Raw genomic sequence first — 23404 nt, 5'->3', positions numbered from 1 at the left:
TTACGCTAAGGTATCCGCACTAATATATAGAACAGATTTCTGTGCGTACACATCCCGATAGTATTCAATGTACCCTAATTAAGTAGTACTCCGCCTACGGTCCGGCGGCCAACATAGCATATCTCGTTCTTCTAATATCTTTGCATGTTACAGACCATAATTTAGAAGTGAAACGTTGCTTGAAATGGCTTTGGCCGTGTTAGTTCACATGTGAATAGCCAGTAAATTCCCTAATTTTCTCTTCTCCATCTCCTTCAACTACTGATTTCATTCAGTCTCACAACATGCCCTAATCGGGGATGTCATAGCATGACTGGCTCTAGACGGTTGGGAGCAGTTGGAATCTTATGCGGTTTCACATGAAAACAAAAAATAAAATAAAAAGGTTCTTGGAAAACTCGCTAAGCTGAGACAAAACGAAGTATTTTAGAACTTTTCGTTGGAAAATAATGAATTTGGTGAAGAAAAGAAGATGGAAATTGATCCGATGGAAGATTTCCTTTGTGTAGGAGTGACTGGTGATTTTTTTTCATGGTAGATAAAACGTAGGTATTTATTAAAAATAATGTCAATATTATCAAATATCACGTACATTTTGTTAATAATTATAATTGAGCTATTAATCTTTCTTTGTAAGACTAGCCGTTGTACGCATTCAATGACAATAAGACGATAGACCATATATTTGTTTATTTATTTTGTAAGAAAAAAACAGCTTTTATATAATATACAATGGTAGATATAAATATACAAGTTAACTGAAGTCAAGCCACAGAAATTTTTTATGTTAAAGTTCATTAGAAATGAAGTTTCACTATCTTAAAATTAATTTGGTGTTAAAGGAAGGGGAGAGGAAGAGGAAAATAGGAAAAGGATAGGAGATGCTCCCGATACATTCCATACTCTCATATTAATAATCGATCGTACGCATTACTTCATATCGATATTTCTTTAGGTTGTTACCAAAAATGTCAATGCTGTAAAATATTCTATTATATTGTGCACATACACGAGGAATCGGGGAATTTTTTCGAATGTTTGTTCTACACGAGGGTAGATAAAATAAATCAGATTGTCGGGTTGATCTAGACAGAATATAAAGATTTATTAAATTGGTAAGTTCTGGTGAGTCCAGACCATTATTTAGGATTTTAAATAATAAGATTTGATCAAAAATTAGACGTCATGTTTGGAGGGAGTTAAAATTATGAATTTTAATGAATTCGGTATAATTTGAGGAGTGTAAGTTTAGGCAAGTTTTTAGATTTTCACGGCCAAAAGCATTTTTGTTGTTTGTTTTTGGGGTGTTATGCCGTGTTGCGCTAACTCCTTCTTTAGCCGACGTTTCGGACAGCGTTGCAGTGTCCATCATCAGGGCAGATCCGGTAGATCTGCCCTAATGATGGATCTGCACATCTTCGGATCTACCGGATCTGCCCTGATGATGGACACTGCAACGCTGTCCGAAACGTCGGCCAAAGAAGGAGTTAGCGCAACATGGCATAACACCCCAAAAACAAACAACAAAAAAGTGTAAGTTTAGTTTATAATTTATGTGTTTAAAATTTTTTTTGAGTCTTTCTATTCTTTCGATATGGGTTTGATATAAAGGAGTCCAGATCGGTGAACAGTGTTCCAGGTGCGGGCGAATATACGAGGTGTAAAGGGAATATAGACTGTTTATGTTGTGGAAGGGTTTTGCTATGTGAATTATAAATCCCAGCATTTTATTGACTTTGTTAATGATGTCATCAGTGTGTTGGATAAAGTTTAATTTAACATCCAGTGTTACCCCAAGATCTCTGATATATTTTACTTCATTGATGTGTGTGCCGTTTAGTGTGTATACAAAGGATATTTTATTTTTATTACGTGTAAGCGTTAATTTATTGCATTTTGCGATGTAAATAACAAGTTTGTTTAATTCGCAATAGACAAAAGACGATTGAGGTCCTCTTGAAGTTTAATGCAGTCGTTGATTGATTTAATAACTAAGTATATTTTTTTATCATCTGCATATGCTAGGTAATTAGAATGTAAAAAACATTTGTGAATATCGTATACATACACATTAAATAATAATGGGCCTAAATGAGAAACTTGAGGAACACCGGAGGGCACAGAGAAGAAGCTGGACTTTGTTCCCTCAACTAAGACACTTTGAAGTCTACTCAAAAGGTATGAAGTGAGCCACCGGAGTAAGTTACCATGGATGCCTAATTGTTTTAATTTTTGAATTAGAATGAAATGGTTTACCTTATCGAAGGCCTTAGAGTAATCAGTGTAGATTACATCTACTTGATTTCTATTGTCTGTACTTGATTTAAATATTCCGTAAAATTTACCAAGTTTGTTAGTACTGATCTTATATATATATTTATCCCCTCTCGTACTATGTTGATCTCGCGCGACGGTACGCCAGGTATATGTTGATCCGTTTGCATTTGTTGATCCACCTCGGATATGTTGATCCATTACCCAAGCTGGCATACATATGTAAATCCCTATAGATCAACTTGTATCATCGAGATTTAGCTGTAAGCCACGCCCATTTTTCGGTCGCATATACATTTTACACGATTTATTTTGTTGATCTATATATTTCTGACAAACTTGACGGCTTGCATGCGTTGTAACTTAACCGCCAATTTCGCGCGCGTTGTCGTACTTAGATCGTGTTAGTACATCCATATTCTATGAAAATGACTTTATACTTACAGAGGATAGACTGCCTCACGAGTATTTATATTGAAATGGAACTTTCGCAAACGTCAAATCCATGCTAAAAAAATCTTTTGAACTTGATTAAACAAAAATTGTAAATTTAATACATCATTTACTACGTTTCGTGACTTAGCAGGGGTGCCCGGGTTCATGGGGTGAGGTTTGTCTGGGTCATTTTATAAGAGAAATTTTAAACTTTGATGGAATAAAATTATATTTTAATGTATCTTTTACCATCTCTCCCGACGTAAGTTTCTTGTAATGATTAAGTTGAAACGAAGCGTAATATCCATAATATGTGCCTATTAAAATTGCGGCGATTAGATTGGTGAGAATTAAATTTTTCAAATTTTAAATTATGATTGCTAAAAATTTATTCTAATTTGTTTATTACTAAACATGGCTAAAGTCATTTCAAGCTACGATTCCAACCAACGATGTTTTGGTATATGTTCGTTAATCAACAGGAGCCATAATGTCTGTACATCAGAGCCCTTGAGAATTATTACAATTATGTGTACCGCCGCCCCGGGAACCATTTATTAGATAACCAATAACCCTACCATAGGTCACCGCCAACGTTTAGCGAGATTGTTGTTTATCTCTTATATATTTTTACATCATATACATCACACAGGAGGCCCTGAGGAAAATCGTAACCCTCAGGGCCTATGTCATCTTTGTGAATGCTGTGTTGGGGGAATTTTGAAGGAAAGGAAGGAGAGTGAGTTCTGGGAAGTAAATAGGTTTGATGGGTGGGTAGTAATCTGGGGTTCAGTGTGTTCGAGTGATATACATAAGAATCTAACTCTCCTACTGCGTTGCAAGGCCATTCGTTGGAAGAGGACTAATCGATCCGGCCCACCACGCAGTTATTAGGCAGGCGCATCCGCCGCCAAGCTCCCAACACACCTCACCCCATAAACTCGGGCACTCCTGCTAAGTCACCAAACATATCCAACAACTTGGGGTGACCTATGGCAGAAGTGTGGGTTATCCAATAAATAGTTCCCGGGGCGGCGGTACACATACCCTCCTCCCAAATTGTAATAAACGTCTACTTTCAAATGCAAAACATAATTTAAAACGTACCTAAATCTCGGCCTCCGTTATCGAGGGGTAAGGCTCTCGACTAGCAATCCGAAGGTTGCGGGCTCAAATAAATTTTACTAAAATTAATTTGTACTATTTTACAATTAGTGTTTGGTAACCAGATCTGAATAGCCAGGTACTTTCCCACCTTCCTCTACGTCATTTCCTTCGAGGTCCACAATACCTTCAGTCTCACAACAACCCCAATTGGGGATGCCATAGTCTCACTGGCTCCAGACGGGAGCAGTTGGGACTCTGGTGTGGTATTCAAATTTTTTTTTTTAAATGAAAACAATATTGTAAATATTATAATCAGATGCCAATTATATTTCCTACAAATATACATCTAATTTCGAGAAGTTGAATAAAGTGTTTTTAGCACGGCAAAATGGCAAAATTGCAATATTATTGTAACAATAGCAATATTATAAGAGAAGACTAATATTAGACATTAATACATCAATGAATAACATTCATTTTACATGACCACCCAATGAGAAGCTGATTTTTTTCACAGTTTGTGTAGAACCAAACACGTGTGTGTTATACTAATACCAGCTAGAGAACAGCGTAAAACACTTCAATATTTTTTATTTAAATTTTGATAATTCCTCGATGCTTCATATTAATGTTTCATAAAAAAATATAAATCAAATCACACCACATCCTGACAAAGAAGCCGATATGTTTTTATACACAAAAAAGGTTTATTTGAATATTCTCTGTATGAAAACTAATTTCGTTAAAAAAATAATACTCTATTGTGAATTTGATCAGACCTAAACTTCGTTGTTAAGATAATGCAGCTGCGTGGCCGCCCGCGCCGCCGGCCGCGATATATCCCGGCCGGCGTTCTTTTGTTATAACAACACCCTGATTAGAATACATTTAATTGTTTTGTCTTTGATTTTATAAATATTTTTAATAAATTAAAAACGGCTATGGAATTCCACGTTTTGCCACCGCGTTTCCGGATACTATTGATTACTTAACACGGCTAAATATTTCAAAACGACTTATTAACGATTCCAGAATGTACTTTATTTATTACTGTTTTAAAAATGTATCTGTTTCTTTAGACATTTTTTTTTATAAACTGCCTATAAACTACATTTTATTACTTATCCACTGGAGCGATCTCTGTCATATTTTAGACCGGTCGGTGGCCGAGTTGACATCGCGTTTGGGTCCCACCCAGGCGCGGCGTAGTGTGTTCAATTCCTGGGCTGGCTCCTCCATCACAACACAAGCAACATTTTCAGCTGACTGTGATGGTAGTAGGAGATTTTCAAATATTGCCAGGTTATTCGAAACCCGGGAATGTATGTCTTTCTTTTAAAAAAGTAGTTTATATTGTTTCCGTTTTAATGTTTTCGGGGGATAATTATACCAGTACAACTCAATTACTGTCAAACTTGCTGTGAAATCAGATATGAGCGCATCAGCAGAATGCTGCTTGCTCATTACATAATAATAATAATTGACCCCGTACTACAAATAAACCCAAGTTTTTTTTAAGTTTCTGTGAGTACAGCTCCCAAGTCTTGCTCATGTGCATGTCCGTCCGTAACACTTAGTCAATGTGCTTATTTGTTCGTTGTCCTCTTTCCTAATGTGAAGTTTATATTTTGATTTTAATTAATATATTTACACGTTGTTTGGGGTTAAGTTTTATCTCATTCATAAAAAAAAACTTTTTCTTCTTCTGTTTTTATCGAGATTAAAGCAAACTATGATATTAACATATATTTGTTTTTCTTTTTTTATTACATCAAGTAGTTACGGTTCGTGATTAAACAGATTTTCTTGAGGGTATATAGTGTATTACGTTAAAAATAATTTAAATTTTGAAGAGTAAGTTTAAACTAATTATAAAAACTGCTTTTCGTCATCGAAGTTATTGAAATTGGACAACTACATAGACATATGAATATTAGTAGACCTGCCCTAAGTGATTAAAAGCGTATTATCCCCACTCCCCATACCGGTTCCATTGAGCCGGCTGGGCTCGCATATGGCCTCAAGTGAAATTTGAAAACGTGACGTCATCATTCTTGTGCGAACTATGGTCGAGGCATCATCGGTTCATTTTACGAAATAAAACGGCAAAATGTTGACTTGTGATATGAAAACTTGTAAAAATAGATGTGAAAAAGAGAATAAACCCAATTGTCGTATTACATTCCATAAGTAAGCATTATTTTACTTTATTTTAAGCTTATTCACACCGTATTATATGGATCAGTTTTAGAAACATATACTATCACATCACAATGTAGCGATTCTCAAGTGTGCTCATCGTTGTTTACTGGGGTAAGTAAATTATGAGACATTTGTAAAAGTGTCTTAACTAAATACTCTGAAACTAACTACGACTCTGAAAATAGAAGCTGCCTTACTTTGCCGAATTCGGACTTAGAAATTTTTTCATATATTCGTATGTTATATACACACACACATATATATATATGTGTGTGTGTATATAACATTGTAAGTTACCAAATGTCAAATGTAAGTTAATATTTGTCAATTCATGAAGATAATGATGCAGTAAATTACTTGCGATTAGCTCCAGCCTTAAAGTTTTCCCATGGTGTAGCGTCGACATGGAGGTAAGGTTTTTACAAGAATAAAGAGCTTATACGCTTAGTGTCCGTCAGTTCAAAGGATATTATTAATCCCAAAGACAATCCTTATCCTCACTGGAGAAGATTAATGGAACTCTTGACGTTAAGTGTCCAGGATCTAAGTTTCCTAATACCCTCGATGGGGGATTATCTTAAATATTATTAAATATAGGAACTGAATTGTAGTTGGATAATGGAACATTAATTGGAATTAATATTATCCGATATTTCGTATTGAATTAATAATCAAAAATCTCAAAAAATGTTGTGAATTATTTATCTCCCAGAAAATTTAACTTAAGATTGCGGATAATGTTCATATAATTGTGTCGGGTTGGGTTTTCAAGCGATAGATGGCAACAGTCATAAAGCTTACTCCAGAGTCCAACAGATGTCGCTTGAGTGTAGCAATTGCCTATGGGATATTATTGTCAGACAACAAGCTTCTAGAAACAGAGAATTACCAACTCTCGGTAATGAACAGTGTAGTTAAATCCAGACTTATTTATTGTAACGTAAATAAACGCAATTATAGTAAAGAACCTTTTACTTTTTCAAAGAGTTCCCAACACGGAAATCTGCTAGTAAGCAGAGATATAACACTTATAGACTCAAAACTTCTTGATTTCGCAGAAAATTTGTTCCTATTAGTGCCGAGGTGTAAAGAGAGTGATTTGAATGGTAGAAAGAATCGGAGACGCCATGAGATTTCGAAAAAGTCTTCCGTAAAGTTCGGGCAATTCCGGTGACGGAGTTATTTATTAATGTACACCACCTGAACTTGAGCCCAAATTTACCACATGCTGCACTACGCTACATTAAATGTATTGTTGTAATAAAAAAAATCCCTCCATTATGATTTAAGATTTTCGCAGCCAAAAGTATTTTTGTTATTTGTTTTTGGGGTGTTATTAACTCCTTCTTTAGCCAATTTTTCGGACAGCATTGCAGTGGCCATCATCAGGGCAGGGTCCATTATAACACATCTGTCCTGATGATGGACACTGCAATACTGTCCGAAACGTTAGCTAAAGAAGGAGTTAGCGCAACACGGCATAACATCCCAAAAACAAATAACAAAAATTCTTCCATTATTCCGCGATAGAGTCATTTATCTACATTTGTAATAAATAAATAACAAAACTATGCCATCTCTTGTCCAATCTAAGATAAAATATCCTATTACTGCAGGTGCCACAATTCGAAATATTATATTAAACGTACATTATATATACGAACACATCAACTGGCCTGTTAAACGCCAACAAATAACTTGAAAGTGTCAAAGAATTCTTCAAAAATGCGAAGTTCGACAGTCACCGCTGCTTTTTATGACCGCCATAAAAGCACAATTTAAACCAAAATTTGTGAAAAACGAGAAGAGAAAGATGTCTCAGACTTCCGTTTCCCTTCACAAATGAGATAAATCCCGGCGTTCAAAGTCTTCCATCAAAACTTAGCATAAATAATATAATTTCCCCGGAAAACCAGGCGAATTTGACAAGAACCATTGTCAAAGAACAATCTAGATAAGCTATCTGCTGGCAGGTTTAAATCACAAAGATAATTTATCTTCTTTTAAATTTAAGATTTTCTTTATTTGTTTTATTATTCAAACACTTTTATTGATTTTGGATTGGTGAAAATACTATCCATAGTTATTGATAAACATCGCCATACGTACAGTTTGTGTAATTTTAAATTACTAAACGGATACGATAATACATTGTTCAACTATCACAACGATTGGATGAAAACTACAAATAATGTTCATATCGGAGGTAGGGTCAAAAACGTAGGTAAGAGTATAATTATGAGGAGTAAATATATTATCATATAAATAAACCAAAATGTACTTAAAAAATAAAAACCTATTAATGAATAAACTTTGATAATCAAAGAACAATTCGTTTATTTTTTCGAGTTCCGACTGAGGGATTTTACCCAGCTTTAAATATAGATTTAAATTTTAAGGTAATTAGATAAATAAGGTTATTATGAACAAATTTATTTTAAATTTACGTTATTTAAAGAAATAGTTAAATGATATTTTACGAATTAAATACTATAAATAGATTTACGAAATTTCTTTATCCCTGAAGCGCATTATTCTGTAATTCGTCTGTTTGGTTTTGAAATTGAGAATAACCTGAGATGTCATTTATCCAGTTCCTACCTATCCCTAACCATCACATTGCTGGAAAATTATTGTTTCTTTTGAAATCAGAGGAAGTATTGAACCAATGAATGTGTTTTTTGTGTACATCTCGTTTAAAAGTGAAAAGAACGAAAATTATTATCTTTGAGTGCTTAATATCTCATTTTAGAAGTACTCATTAGTTTTCTTGTGGCGATGATTACCTCAAAGTAATCGCGGTGGTGCTCACTATATTGTGATTGTGTTGTCTGATCCTTCGTTGAAATATAGTGGTAAGTGATGAAAATGACCTCAAACAAATGTATACTAAATTTCTATACTGATCTAAATTATCTACCGCGTTCATTTCAATACATAATATCATCCAATTCTAACAAACACCATTTAATTTAGACTGGTTTTTAAATTCATTTAAAGTCCACTGTCATTTTCATATGAAGCTGTGTTTCGTAAACAGTTTCAGATGCAACATTCATAATTATTAATAAAAATACAAATTTCCGTTTTGATTCTGTAATTACAGTTCAATGAACTCTAGAACTTGGATTTTTCTCTTAATTTGAGTATCATTTTGAACATTTGAAGAGATTGTGGGAACAATCCAGACAAGCCATAAAGTAGGTACAAACAAATTACTTTATTTTAACTGAGTAATTAATAATTCTGTATTTGAAACGTGATTTTTTTGTTTGTTTAAATATTTGACATATGTAAACAAAAGAAATTAAATGACAGTGTTCATTCGCAAGGTTAATTTTTGATCGTCTCTAAAATTTACAATGTTGTCAATCTTCATAGAAATATTTTTTTAGTAGATACTTTCAGTTTTACAACTTTTACAAGAAATAATATCGTGTGATTTTTCCCGGGTTTGCGATAGTACATTATTTTCGACGGGGTTGAATCAATAAACAAATTGAAGATAGCAACAAAAATGTACCATAGAATAACATCCCCGTTAACGATTGAGATTCATAGATTCTTCATGTGACGTTGATTCAACGAAAAAAATACAATCTAGTCTGATCTATTTCAGGGTATGAAGCCATCCAACCAATTTTAAACTTTCCTTTCTGCACTTTGCGAGAAATTCCCACCGAACTGATTATGCAAATTCAAGACATTGAGTAGTGGTACTTATATTATTTGCTTTGTGACGAGATTATAAAATCCGTCTAACTCGTCTCGTGTAACGCACCTGCTCACAGCATAGAGAAGACGTACATCCCTTTCTTAATCCGACTCTCTAACGAGCTACCTGTGTGTAATAATAATGATTCTGATTAATGAGAAGGTGTTTGTATAAGCTCTTAAGGTAATTATGCCTTATGAATGCTTTAAGTATTTATTTAATATATCCTGTGTTTCTTAACTTTAAGCAGCATCTTGCCATTTCGAAAAGTGTAAAGTTATTCTCGAAATGGTTTTATATAAGTACCGTACAACTGCTTTCTACTACTATTTTGACTGCGGATATTCTCAGTATCACCCTTGTGTAAGACCACCATTCAGAATTGAAGGGTTGCTTGAAATGGCTTCAGCCGTGTTTGGTGCTGGATCTGCATAGACATATACTTCTCCACCTTCCTCTTTCCGATTTGGGGATGCCTTAGTCTCACTGGCTCCTAACGGTTGGGAGCGGTATTCACACAAAAAAAAACATGCGGAGGCGTTAGGACAATTGCATTGCACTCTATTTGTGAGTGTGAGGCTGAAGGGAGTATTAAAGAGAAAGAATGGGGCAGAGGAAGGTTGTGAAATGACTTGATATTCAGATGGTCAATTTATTTCAAGCAAAGTTTCAATTCCGAACGGTTGTCTTTCACCTGGGTGATATTGAGATTGTCCACTCTCTTTTAAATGCATGACAATGATAAACAAAAGAAACATGACATTTTAAGCTACTTAGACAAGTATATAGATAAGAAATGCTGTAGCTGCTGTTATCTGTCACTTTGTTAAATCCGGCCGTCTTCAAGACATGTACCAAATCTCTTCATTTAGTCCCTTGCTTAACACTCCTCGTCGTCCAATCAAAATATAGTAAGTCCTTGTGTAGTTAGGTAGCCATACAAAAGAGTATATTGAGGTTTTATTTTATTTTAAATTACGCTTATGAACTTTTTGCATTATTAAACTAACTAATGAGCTTTTCAAATAACACTAATGTGATTTCATTTTTTATTTAAATTTCCATTTAAAAAAAACAGCATAATAACGAAAGATAATAAAATTGATGAAAACTAACCCATCGCAAAATCAATAAAGAAAATTAAAAAATAAATGGATGACCTAATAAATAAGTATATAAGTTTACATCTAGGATAAAAAAGTTTACACGTAGGTATATATAGTTAAAGGTTTAATAATTTCTTCTATTCACCAGTCCTTTCCGTTCTGCTCTAATCCTCTTCCACACAGACTATCCATCTCTTCCTTGGCATTTCTTTTGTTTCCACTGACTCACCAGCTTGTTCATAATTTGCGGTATCTTATCTGACATTATTTCTACATGTCCAGTCCTATGCAGTTTTGGTACCTATAAATAGTAGTCCCAGAGAAAGGTCGTACGTGACGTCATCGACGACAGTCCTAAAATGTTTACAAAAAATCTTCTATCTTACACGTCAGGACGAGTATGAAAACACACAAGTATGAAAACGAAAAAGACAGGAGATACTAGAATGAGAACAACTTCTCTGGGACTATAACAATATAATAATCTCGCTGTCCTATTTATGAGTTATTGTGGCACGATGCGCTCTGCGTGGAAAATTTTACAGTTACTAAAATAACGTTCTTGAGACTGCATTAATTAGACTCCCGGGCAATTGCAACGCTCTCCCGCCAAGTGTGACTCCTACATTAGGGCAATTTTTTAAACTTATTATTGTAATAAAATAAAATACTTTTTGTTTTAAAACCACGAGTTTTTAATCATTTTTAGAACAGACCGGTTTCACTTTACTCAAGCATCTTCAGGGTACAAATTATTTCTAGTAGTAATAATAATACTAGTAGTACTAGTAGTAATAATTTGTACTCTAAAGATGCTTGAGTAAAGCGAAACCGGTTGGTTCTAAAATTTTTTAAAAACTCGTGATTTAAAAACAAAAAGTATTTTTTTTTTTTTTTTTTTTTTTAGGTTTTACTCAATAAAGTTATTCCGAAAAATAAACAAAAAGTATTTTATTTTATTTAATTAAATATGTCAAACCACAAAGTGATTGCTTTGTACAATAATATCTTATTATTATATTTACAAAAGTTTCAATCATTTCTTCTAATGCCTTATCATCTCCAATAATTGATTTTTGGAATGTGTTTTCATTTTAATTTTTCTATTTATTCGTTCATTGACGAACTTGGTGCAAAATAAATCAATTTTTAGAAACCATAGAAATAATCAACTACATTTGAGAAATCCGTTGAAATTCTTGGAATTTATGTAAATAATTAATTTTTCCTTAAATTATTGGTTTCGCAGTATTCGCATAGTCTTATCGCGAATTATTTTCGTTGGTTTTCTTAATAAAAATGCTAATAAATCGTTTAAATATTGTGTTGCTATCTTTAATGGTATTCTTTTCATTTTAATACAAATGGTTCGGTATACGAAATGAGATAAGTTTTATTTTTAAATTTAAATGCTTTCAATTTCCCTTAATTCTTTGTGCGGAAATGTAAAGCGTATTGACGAAATATTTTGCGAATTTTCTTATTATTCTTATAAAAAGCGAACGGTGAAATGGAAATTAAAGTCGAAGGAGAACTGGCAGGAGTAGGATGCTATATATTTGGATTTTATTATGTGAAACATCTTTTGAAGTAAAAGCGACTCTTGAATGGCAAGACGGGACGACGCTCTTGCACGGAACGATGCTTTATTCGGCCAGCCTCATCACTCGTCGGCTCTTTCTGCCCGGCCGTAAAAATTTTCAGTAAACTTCCCTGTGGATCTACGTCAGTGGCGGCTCGTGACTTCTGAATGTCATAGAGTGCTTAGTTTAAAAAATGATTTTTCAAAATGATTTTTTTTTTTAATCGGTTTTTCTATGAAAGTTTACGAAATTTTAGTTTGGCAGTGCACTGCACCGATTTCCGGAAAATCCTCATACAAAAAACCGAATTTTTGAAAAAAAAAAAAAATTGGCTAAAACGACATCAATAATGCCATTGTTTAAATATTCCAAACTCAAAACACACCCAAAAGTAACGAACCGCCACTGACTACAATGATGAATTTTTGATTTTTCAAAATGATTTTTTTTTTAATCGGTTTTTCTATGAAAGTTTTCAGGAAATTATAGTTTGGCAGTGCACTGCACCGATTTCCTGAAAATCCCCATACCAAAAACCGAATTTTTGAAAAAAATAAATTATTGGCTAAAACGACATCAATAATGCCATTGTTTAAATATTCCAAACTCAAAACACACCCAAAAGTAACGAACCGCCACTGTCTACGATGATGAATTTTCAATTTGTAATATATTTATTTGTGTATATTTTAATAAGAAAATTAATCGTTTTATCATAAAAATAAAAATACTTTTTTACTTTCATTTGAAATTCCTTTAATTGAAATTCAATTTCGATGTTTCACATTTGCCAGGCTATTTTTTTCTCACATTATTTCAATTACACTCAACGTATTTGTCAATTTTGGGGTTGCTGGGTGGAGGTTTTTTTTAAGTGAATGAAGGGAAAGAGGTTCTAGGAAAGAAAAGGTATAGGGGGTGAGTCTGGGAGTCAGGGTGCCTAAGAGTGACGTATGAATCAATTCCTCTCACTGCTGTGCAAGGTGATGGATCGAGAGAGTCCTAAGGGTAAACTGACACTATCCTGATGCTGTTTTACGATGAAAATATAATAACTGAAGTTTCTTTGACACTTGGTACACTTTAAACATGGTTATTCATAACATTTTAAAAGTAATTTTGTCAAAGTTCTATTCAAGTTTTTTTGTTACATCAATGTGAACAAGTTGCTTCACAGAACTGTAAAAATAACAGATCTTGAATAGAACTTTCACAAAACTTGAAAATCGCCTAATTTAATGAATTATTCAAATACTGTGAAACAACCCATCATTACTTTTGCAGTTAGTGGCGTCGCTGGCGTCATCAAGTTTGTGGATGCAAAAATATGATTTTTTTCATTTTTTAGTTTTGTACCTTCTCTGAAAAAAACTTTGATGTACAATTTTGGCTTAAAAAAGGGTATTGATTGAATTTCCAGGAATGAAATAAATTTTCAGTGCTTTCTAAAAAAAGTAATGAATTTTTCGGGTAATAGTACTTCTAAATATAGTAGAACCCAATTATTAAATCAGTCAATTAGTTTTCAGGTAAAATAGAATTCACAACCTCAAAACTTTACTCCATACCATTATAACTCGTATGTAACGCCGGGTACACGTCAGCTAGTAATAATGTACGTAATAGAATATCCAGAACTCTAATGTGTGAACCAGAAAAGCATTTATAAAGTCAAGCAATCCACTAAGCCTCTTGAAGTAATATGTAAATGTTTGTTGCAGGTCCGAGCGGCGGTCATGAGATAGTGGACCTCGTGGTGCCCCTTCTCGCAGACCCGAGGGAGAACGCCACCCTCAGCTGCCGTTACAACATGGGCAGTGATCGCCTCTACTCCGCCAAGTGGTTCAAGGATGATAGGGAGATATTCAGATATATGCCGGGGGAGAAAGTATGATCATTCTACAATTAATAACTCATCATTCACAATAAAACACTGTATTTTATTTCAACCAAGAACTCGTATAATTTAAGCGATTTTTTAGTATGGCCTGGAGGCAAATGTCTTCTATATGATGCTCTCAAAATCTTTCTGATTGCTGGAAACCTTACTATTAGCCAACCTCGATTATGACTATGGAGGGGAAAAAATATATACTACCGTCATCTGTCGGATAACTATACAACTTCTAAGAACTATCTTCAACATGTAGCTTGAACTATCATACTTATAAATCACTAATCATAAACAAATAAATGTTATGAGTGCTACAAGATTTCATTATTGATTTGCATAAGGACTAAGATAAAGAGTAAATAGAATAACTAGATAGTTATTCGTTTTTATGTTATTACCACAAAAGAGTCCCAATTGCTCCTAATCGTCTGGAGCCAGTTAGACTATGGCATCCCCAACTGGAATATGTTGTGTGGTTGAAGATAGTGGGGAAGGGAATGAGATGTGGAAGAGGAAATTGAGGGATATCCTGGTCAAACGGTCACACGGATAAAGCCATTTCAAACAACGTTTCAATTCTGAATGTTGGTCTTATACCAAGACGACACTGAAAGTATCTTTCTCTTGATCATTAGCAGCTATTTATATTTTCTGTTTATTACAGCCCCCAGGTCTACCCTTCCCCGTATCGGGGGTGCGCCTGGCGCGACCTCCCCGCTGCTCCCCGGTGACCTGCGACCTGGAGTTGTCCAACCTGGCGCCCCATTCCGCGGGGCTCTATCGCTGCGAGGTCTCCTCGGAGGCACCCACCTTTAGGATAGTTCACAAGAGCTCCAATATGACTATTGCAGGTAGGGTTATCTTACTTCTTCAAACTTATTTGGTGGCACCATTTTAATTAAAAATAATCAATACATTGAAGATGATACTAACAACTTTAGAAATAAAAAAAATGAAAATAAGTTTCAGTCGCATCTACGAATTGAACCCAGGACCGCAGCCTTGCTAGGAGTTTGCTCTAACCACTAAGCTAATCCGCCCCTGTCCCTTTTAGTCATGTTTAACTATATCATACTTCGACTAAGAACTACCAGCATTGAAAAAGATAATGTTGATAGTTCGTAGTTGAAGTTACGAAGTTAAATATGACCGAAGGGGATAGAGTAGGAATAGGTCACTGGTTAGAGCCTAGCCCCGGCAAGGCTGAATTTCTAGGTTCAATTACTGGATATGACCTAATCCTTTTGTCTGATTTTTCTGTTTCACATTTTTCGTTTCAGAATTGATAATATTATTTTTTCATAAAATATTACAATTTGAAGTTTTACTCAGTAAGTTATTTACCCCACTATAAAAATATTGATTAAACGCTTCGTTTTAATCACTTTTGTTTTTTAGATACAACTGACATCTTAGAACAAAATTACAATATAGATTTAAAGATGTAGTTTATTTATTTATTTTAATATCAACGGTATAAAATATACCACATACAGTAAATTATAAACAGTGACATAAGAAAATATACAATTAATAGAAACTCTAGATGGATATAAAAAGTTAGAGATACAAGAACATGCAAAACTTATAGGTAGACTAGGTTAGATTAGTATTGATTGTAATATATGATAGTATAGATACATGATATTATATATTACAATAGCTAAAATTTATGCATTTATATTCAGGTTTTGGATGTAGTTGGAAGATAGGGGAGGAGGGGGGAGGAGGTATTGATATTGGAACAAAGGCTATCTTTCCCCAATTTCCATTATAAAAGTACTAAGTTATAAATACAAATACCAAAGCTTAGCTCTTTTTCATTAACTTCTGGATATTTTTTTAAAGTTATAGACTGCTCTGAAACGTAAATCCTTACCCACTCGTGGCGGGCAATTGTAGGTAATCAGCATTCATCTCATCGAACATCTGAAGTGCATATGTGATAAAATCGTATTACAAATGTGGAGATTCGGAATAATTGCAGATTTTATGAAAGCGTAATAAATAAGTTTAAGAATGGGACGTTTAGATGGTTTGGAAATATTATAGGTAGAGCGGATAGATAAAGAAAGTGCCAATTTAATCTTTCGGGGACGCTTTGTGGACGCCTAATAAAGGCATGGTATAGTTAGATTAATCAAATATCTACATATGTCGGGTCATGTCAAGAGTCAAAATATTATCTACTTATGTCGGGTCATGTCAAGAGCCAAAATATTATCTACTTATGTCGGGTCATGTCAAGAGTCAAAATAATATCTACTTATGTCGGGTCATGTCAAGAGTCAAAATAATATCTACTTGTGTCGGGTCATGTCAACAGTCAAAATAATATCTACTTGTGTCGGGTCATGTCAAGAGTCAAAATAATATCTCCTTATGTCGGGTCATGTCAACAGTCAAAATAATATCTACTTGTGTCGGGTCATGTCAACAGTCAAAATAATATCTACTTGTGTCGGGTCATGTCAAGAGTCAAAATAATATCTACTTGTGTCGGGTCATGTCAACAGTCAAAATAATATCTACTTGTGTCGGGTCATGTCAACAGTCAAATTAATAGATGAAAATGTATGAAACGTGATAATGTGAATGAAAAAAGGAACGTGTTCCAAGGAAAATTTCTTGTCTAGCATTATATCTTCTCTACCTAACAGTTTTCATCGAAACGGCGTGATGATCCTTTTATTAATACCTATGTTTCTTATACATTTTTCGTGAACATTTTCCATTTTTTGTTAAAAAATTTTATTAGCAGAAACATCACAGGTTGATGCAACCAAGAAAATAATCAATGTGTTAGCAAATTTGTAGGTGTGGTACTGTGCATTTTTGCAAGCAATGTTTTCCCAAAAATAAAAAATAAAAACAGAATACCAAAAATCCAAAAATGAAAAAAAAACAAAAACAACTTACATCCAACATAAAACAAAATGCGTAAAACGAAAAAAAAATTAAAACTAAAAATAAAACATACAAACATATTAATGGAAACCCATTGATATATAGCATTCTGCTTAAGCATATTGTGATTAGCGCTTTGACCTTCGATTGAATCTTAGACCTTGTTAAACTTTTATAGAAAAATCGTCGATTATTCGCGGTTCTTACCTATCCGAAACCATCAGTTCGCTTCTATATTTTCAATGTTTCCTTTTTCGTTTCCAAGGAGGTCATCTGTTCATCGTGCTGTGTATACATTTTTGAAAACATTTGTCTATGGTAGCAATGCAAATTAAAGTCATTTTGAATTTAATGTTACTCTCGGAAAACACAGCTGTCTTTTAGGTAAATACATTTATAAAGGCTTAATGACTCTGAGTATAGATCAATTATATCTGGTGTACCAATTAATTATTACACTGCGGTAACCACATAGTAAAATAAATTCATAAATCCAATTATTGATTAAAGATTATAACTGGTTTCATTCAACAATATCATTTAGCGGAGTCAAGATGCTGAATTATTTGAAAATATTCTTCAGATGATATTGCGATGACTATGAGACGGTAAATTACATGTTAAAGAATCGAGAATTAACGTAATGTTTTGAGATCTATAGAAACAAATCGTTGTATAATAGTAATAATAATAATAATAATGAAAACGTTTATTTGACAATAATTTTTACATGTTTGCATATAGTTAGTATACATACATTTAGATGATTATATTGCCAAAAGGGCAATTGCTCAGCTGTACATTCCGGATTTCTCCGGGAATGTGGCTGGTTTTCAGCAGTGCCTTTAATATAATGTGTTATAAATCGTTTCATTTAAATAAAACATTTTAATTAATAATAATAAATTTTCAATAAATAATAAATTTAATTTAATTTTTAATTAATAATTTAAAAAAAATATAATAATTCAAACTAATTCAATAAATCAAATATAAAAAAATACAAATTTCTTTAAAATAAAATAAAATATAAATTCAGGATTAAATTTACAAAAAATTAATAATACCTCAGAAAATTTGGTATGAAGTCAAAAAATTTTGTACAGCCTGTATTAAGTTATAGTGTTTTTCAGATAACTGACATATTTAGAAATAAGGAATTCGGTGAGTTGCAACTGTGTTGCACTCGAAGATGCATTTTAAAATCAAATGCTAGATCCATGATATACAGTGAAAATAAAATGAATCACTGAACGACTCAAGGATATTTTAACAACACATTAACATTAGATGTAACAATCTATCAATCGTTTCCTATTAAAAAATCGCAAAACAGGGAAACCCACGGGACCGATCGTCAACGCTATAAAGGTAAATTACTAACATCAACAACTTTTATGAAATAACAATACAACAAATTTGTTTTTAATTAATCGAGATAAGTGCATACGGTAAGAAATAAGCTTTCAAGAATGTGTGAAATTAGTACCTTCTATATTCTTTCGAGAGAAAGATAACATTGTTTTTGGAAAGTGCGACATCATGGACGAACATTCAAACCCGATCATCTGGACAAATCGAAAGCAAATAAAACAAAATGTGCTTTTTCATCTATTACTTAAATAACCAAAAAAAGCTAAACATTTCTGAGATAGCGGCAATTTATTTGGATTTGAGGTTAAAGTAGCTACCGAAAAGACCCGAAACCCATCGAGCTCGCCTAATAAAAGAGGCGATTTAAATCTTTAAGCACCCGATTAACATTCATGGGACGACGGGTTAACTGCTCAACACTTCTAGGTACCGACTTGAAATCAGGACTGCCAAATGCGACTAGAAGGAATGGACTGAGATTCGATACTACCGACAAAATATGAATAATACACCAAATCATTTGCCCTGATTTTTGAGGCTACCCGAAACATCAGCTCAAGAAGAAAAACGAATTGCAAAAGTGTTAATTTTACTGACAAAAAACATAATTCTACGAACGTTTGTTCATTTCACTGATATCGGAGTCGAAATCATAACATTGATATTTTGCTGAAGTTTAAATTTAACTTAGGTGTGACAAGATAATTTACAATGAATGGAGAATGAAGTTTAATGAAAATATTTACTGTGCAAAAAAGTGGGGACACCCAAGGAAGACTTCGCCAGGATCATTATCGTGGAAATTGGTTGATGTCAATGCGAAGGAAGCAACATGTGTATACTTTTCCAGCGCTTCAATCCTCCTGCATACCCCTACGAAGAAACGTCGCATTGGTTAGTTAGTTGGATACATAATCAGACGTAAATATGTACACATACTGTTCATTATTAAATTAACATATACACATCTTGCGCCACCCGGTCCGTATTATAATTATTACTATCTGAATGTAATACGTTTTGTTTCTGAGTAGCTGGTTTGTGGGTCTGGGTAATGAATCTATAATGAAGTCCCACAATAAATTACTCATACCGTAACAAACACACAATACTTAGCTGAATACATAAAACATATCCACGTAACGTAAACCAACATCCCGGAACGTGGTACGTTTACGTCTGCGTTTAACGGCGCAGGTACGCCATACAAACGTTGTATGTAGATTCATCCTGTCACATATAAAGGAATTCTTCTGCCTATCTGGAGATCTAATTTATGGAGGCTTTGGTAACTTTAGGGGAACAAGGGTGGATTGTATATTACAATATGAAATGTATTGTATTCTGAACAAGGTTTCCCAAATGTGTACGTTAATAATAATCCAATTCGATACTTGCAAACCAACAATGTAATATTTAATTAGTTATTTTCCAATAATAGGTGGATTCTATTATTCATTAGAGCACATTACTATTATATTAAACTTACTAATTTTGGTTGTTGGTGCATGGGTAATGTGAAATATATCTTCATATTTCTGAGTAATGCTTAATGCGTACTGCTTATAAGTTCAGTGTAATTTGAACGGGTAAGTATCATTAATCAAAATCAGGCAAGCGATTAAATAGGTTCCTACATTATTATATTGTACTAATTATTTATTTCGAAATTTCTTTAAATGTTTGACAGTTATAGAATGCATACAAATGTCGTAGTACAAAACTATCAAATAAACTTTCAAGTAATATTCGAAAGCTAAATTTTATCCTCTTGAAGGCGATGATCCCTAGGCAATTATGTTTTCCACAAATCCTACGATAGTATATAATTTTTTTTACCATACAACAAATACCAGAATTCATCAAGGCATTTCAATTAAAATTAAATTCCATAAGGTATTAGAGTGTTCTAAAACAGCTCAGTGGTTGTAAATCTTTGTTTAAATGTGTGTTTGTACAAGCAATTCATAATATCATCTGATTCTCATGGGTTATTCATCATCGGAAGTTAGCCATCATTACCCACCACCTACGAATACTGAATTAACTCACATAAAACCTATTTTTCTATGCTAAAATTCTCTACTGAACAAGTTTAAACCATCCATAAGAACGTGAGTTCATGTAGTTGATTTAGCCTAGAAAAACTAACGTACCGAAATTCATGTATATTTAGTTACCTATCTTGCATGTACCAAAGCTCTGCAATGGTATTGACTGGCTGTTTTAAAATTTTGAAGCAATTTTAAATGAAATGGTGTAGACTTGAAATGTACCATTTATGAAAAAAAATAGCGCAGATCCGTGAAAAATCACATGACCATTTGATTTTTTCGCACAATCAGTTCCAAATTTTGAAAATGACACTTAAAATTAAAGCAAATTTGCGATATATGATGCTTAGTTACGCAAGACGCACAGACAACCAAAATTAGTATATTTGATAATATCATTTCCAAAACCAGTCGTTTTAATCTTATAAAGACAAGTACTTACCTGAGATAGTTTGAGAGCTCCTCGGACCCTTTATTACAATTTTTCTGATTCATGTTTTTTATATTTTTCTTGCCACTGCTAGGTTAGGATTGCAAATTTTGAAATTCATTGGTTTTTTGACTCCCATAGTAGGTATTTCGTTTTAATAAAACCACAACCTGTGTAATATATAAAAAAGGTTTTCCTTGTTCGTTTAGGTACTTTTTAAGGTTAACTTCTTGTAACCTCAAATTTCACTAAACAGCTCAATATCACAATGTAGTTTGATTCTATTCTTCTACTAAAATAAAATAAAATCATTTACATTCCTTATATTGAATTGCTATTTTGTCATTTTTTAAATGTCAAACAAAATTTTTGTGGTGGTTTATCAAACACATCTAAATGACACTGATATTAACTGAGCTCTAGGAAATCCTGTTTTAACTGAACTTTTGTGCATGTTTGTAAATTTGTTTGTACATTCCGTTTTCGATTCAAGATGGTGGTCATACGAATGGTTCACGAAATGTTCTTTCCTTTAATATTAAATCGTCGTGCTTATTAATTTGGACCTTCTTGTTCGCATTTTTTTCAATATAATAAAAATTTACGTTTTCTTGGAAACATTGTATAATTGTTTATTTAAAAAAAATCTTAAATAAACTATATGTTTTACAATGAAGTGGGAAAGTACTTATGTAGCTTCTTACAAATCTTATGATTTCAGAGGAAATTAAGGTTTTTATTTATTAAATAAGAGAAAATTAGAAAAGTACTGTTCATTTTTTGTTATTTGTTTTTAGGGTGTTATGCCGTGTTTTGCTAACTCCTTCTTTCGTCAACGTTTTAGACAGCATTGCAGTGCCCATCATCAGGGCAGATGTGTTATTTAGTTAGCGAAACACGGCATAACACCCCAAAAACAAATAACAAAAATACTTTTGGCCGTGAAAATCTTAAATCATATAAGTACTGTTCATTTTAAATATTGACATAATATCGATGTATATTATAGAAATAATGCTTGAAATTAATTTGATAAGGAATTGAACATTTTTATATGATTTATAGGACAAAGCACACATTTTTTCAATTTGGGAAAGAACCATTTATCGGATAACCAACACCTCTGCTATAGGTCACCCCAAGTGGATCGCTATGTTTGGTGACTTAGCAGGGGTGTCTAGGTTAATCGGGTCAGGTGTGTTCGGGATGCGCCTGCCCACTAGGTGCGTGGCGTGCTCTCTTTAACCTTTCTAACTGGCAACGTATATGTTCATACGTTCGTCAATCCTGAACACATGGATCCCTAGATTCCTACCACCCCTCATACCTTTTCCTTATCAGAACTACCTCTCTTTCGTATCCTTAAAGAGTCCCCACACAGCATCCCCAAAGATGACATAGGTCTTGAGGAAGATTATGAACTTAAAAAGAAACGAACGGATTGAACTGCCGAATAAAATGAATGAATAAAATGAATTGAACATCCTCTTTTTATGAAAGTCAGAGAGAGTTCTTATTAAAAATATATATTTAATTGTCGAATATTAAATGTTCTCCCAACTTTCTAATTGCAGACATTATTTCCAAATATTCTTCTATCCATGCCATCCAAAAGACGACGAATCCCTACTAGGACATTAATTTCCTGAACATGTTTCCGGCATTGCCAGTAATTTATCCCCGGTTATATAATTTCCTCCAACACTTAACGATGCTCTTGATATATTTCATTAGTAGTCACATGTGTTCATTGCTCCACTCATAAACACTGAAATAAAAAATAAAATGAGAAAAACAATAATACCCTTTTGTCACTTTGTGCCACTGTCATTGTGATATTTTCGAATATCGACAAAATTACAAAATATTCACTCTTTTTCATATTTCATTTTATTTAGTTTCAAAGAATTTATTTGTAACGTAGATAGTGTCCTGGATAAACATATCCATATACACAAACATGAAGTAAATATATATTACAAGATCGACAATAATGACGTAAAATAGTGGTTAGAGGCGATATACAAAGATCCTGGGTTGGATTCCCAGTTGAGACCATTACCTTTTTTTATTGTCTATGTCTTATTCTGTTTCATGTTTCCTTTAGATTTATTTGTGTTATATGGTTACTTATATGATTTGGTGAGTGGGAGGGAGATCTACCTATTACATCGGTTTTTAAATATCTGTCTCGCTCTATAATGACAGAGTCAAACACACAACTTGTTTGTCTCACACAGAATTATCTTCATCTTCAATGACATATAATATTTTGTGCTAATAAGCTCCTTATTTATCATGATTACAAACTGTTTTAACTTGC

General features: G+C 33.3%; 1 protein-coding gene across 1 annotated transcript in view; it reads left to right on the top strand.

Moving 5' to 3' along the window:
• Positions 1 to 23404, top strand: part of LOC149417289 (uncharacterized) — a 75670-nt gene that overhangs the window by 25814 nt on the left and 26452 nt on the right. The window contains exons 2-3 of the mRNA XM_089639975.1: positions 14144 to 14310; positions 14981 to 15167. Coding sequence (XP_089496101.1) covers positions 14144 to 14310; positions 14981 to 15167 — 354 coding nt within the window. The remainder of the gene's footprint in view (positions 1 to 14143; positions 14311 to 14980; positions 15168 to 23404) is intronic.

The sequence above is a fragment of the Hesperophylax consimilis genome, chromosome 15, assembly GCF_061612785.1.
Source record: "Hesperophylax consimilis isolate HC1 chromosome 15, BYU_Hcon_1.0, whole genome shotgun sequence".
NCBI lineage: Eukaryota > Metazoa > Arthropoda > Insecta > Trichoptera > Limnephilidae > Hesperophylax > Hesperophylax consimilis.
The sequence above is the reverse complement of the archived record's forward strand: the minus strand, read 5'-3'. Positions and strand labels throughout refer to the sequence as shown.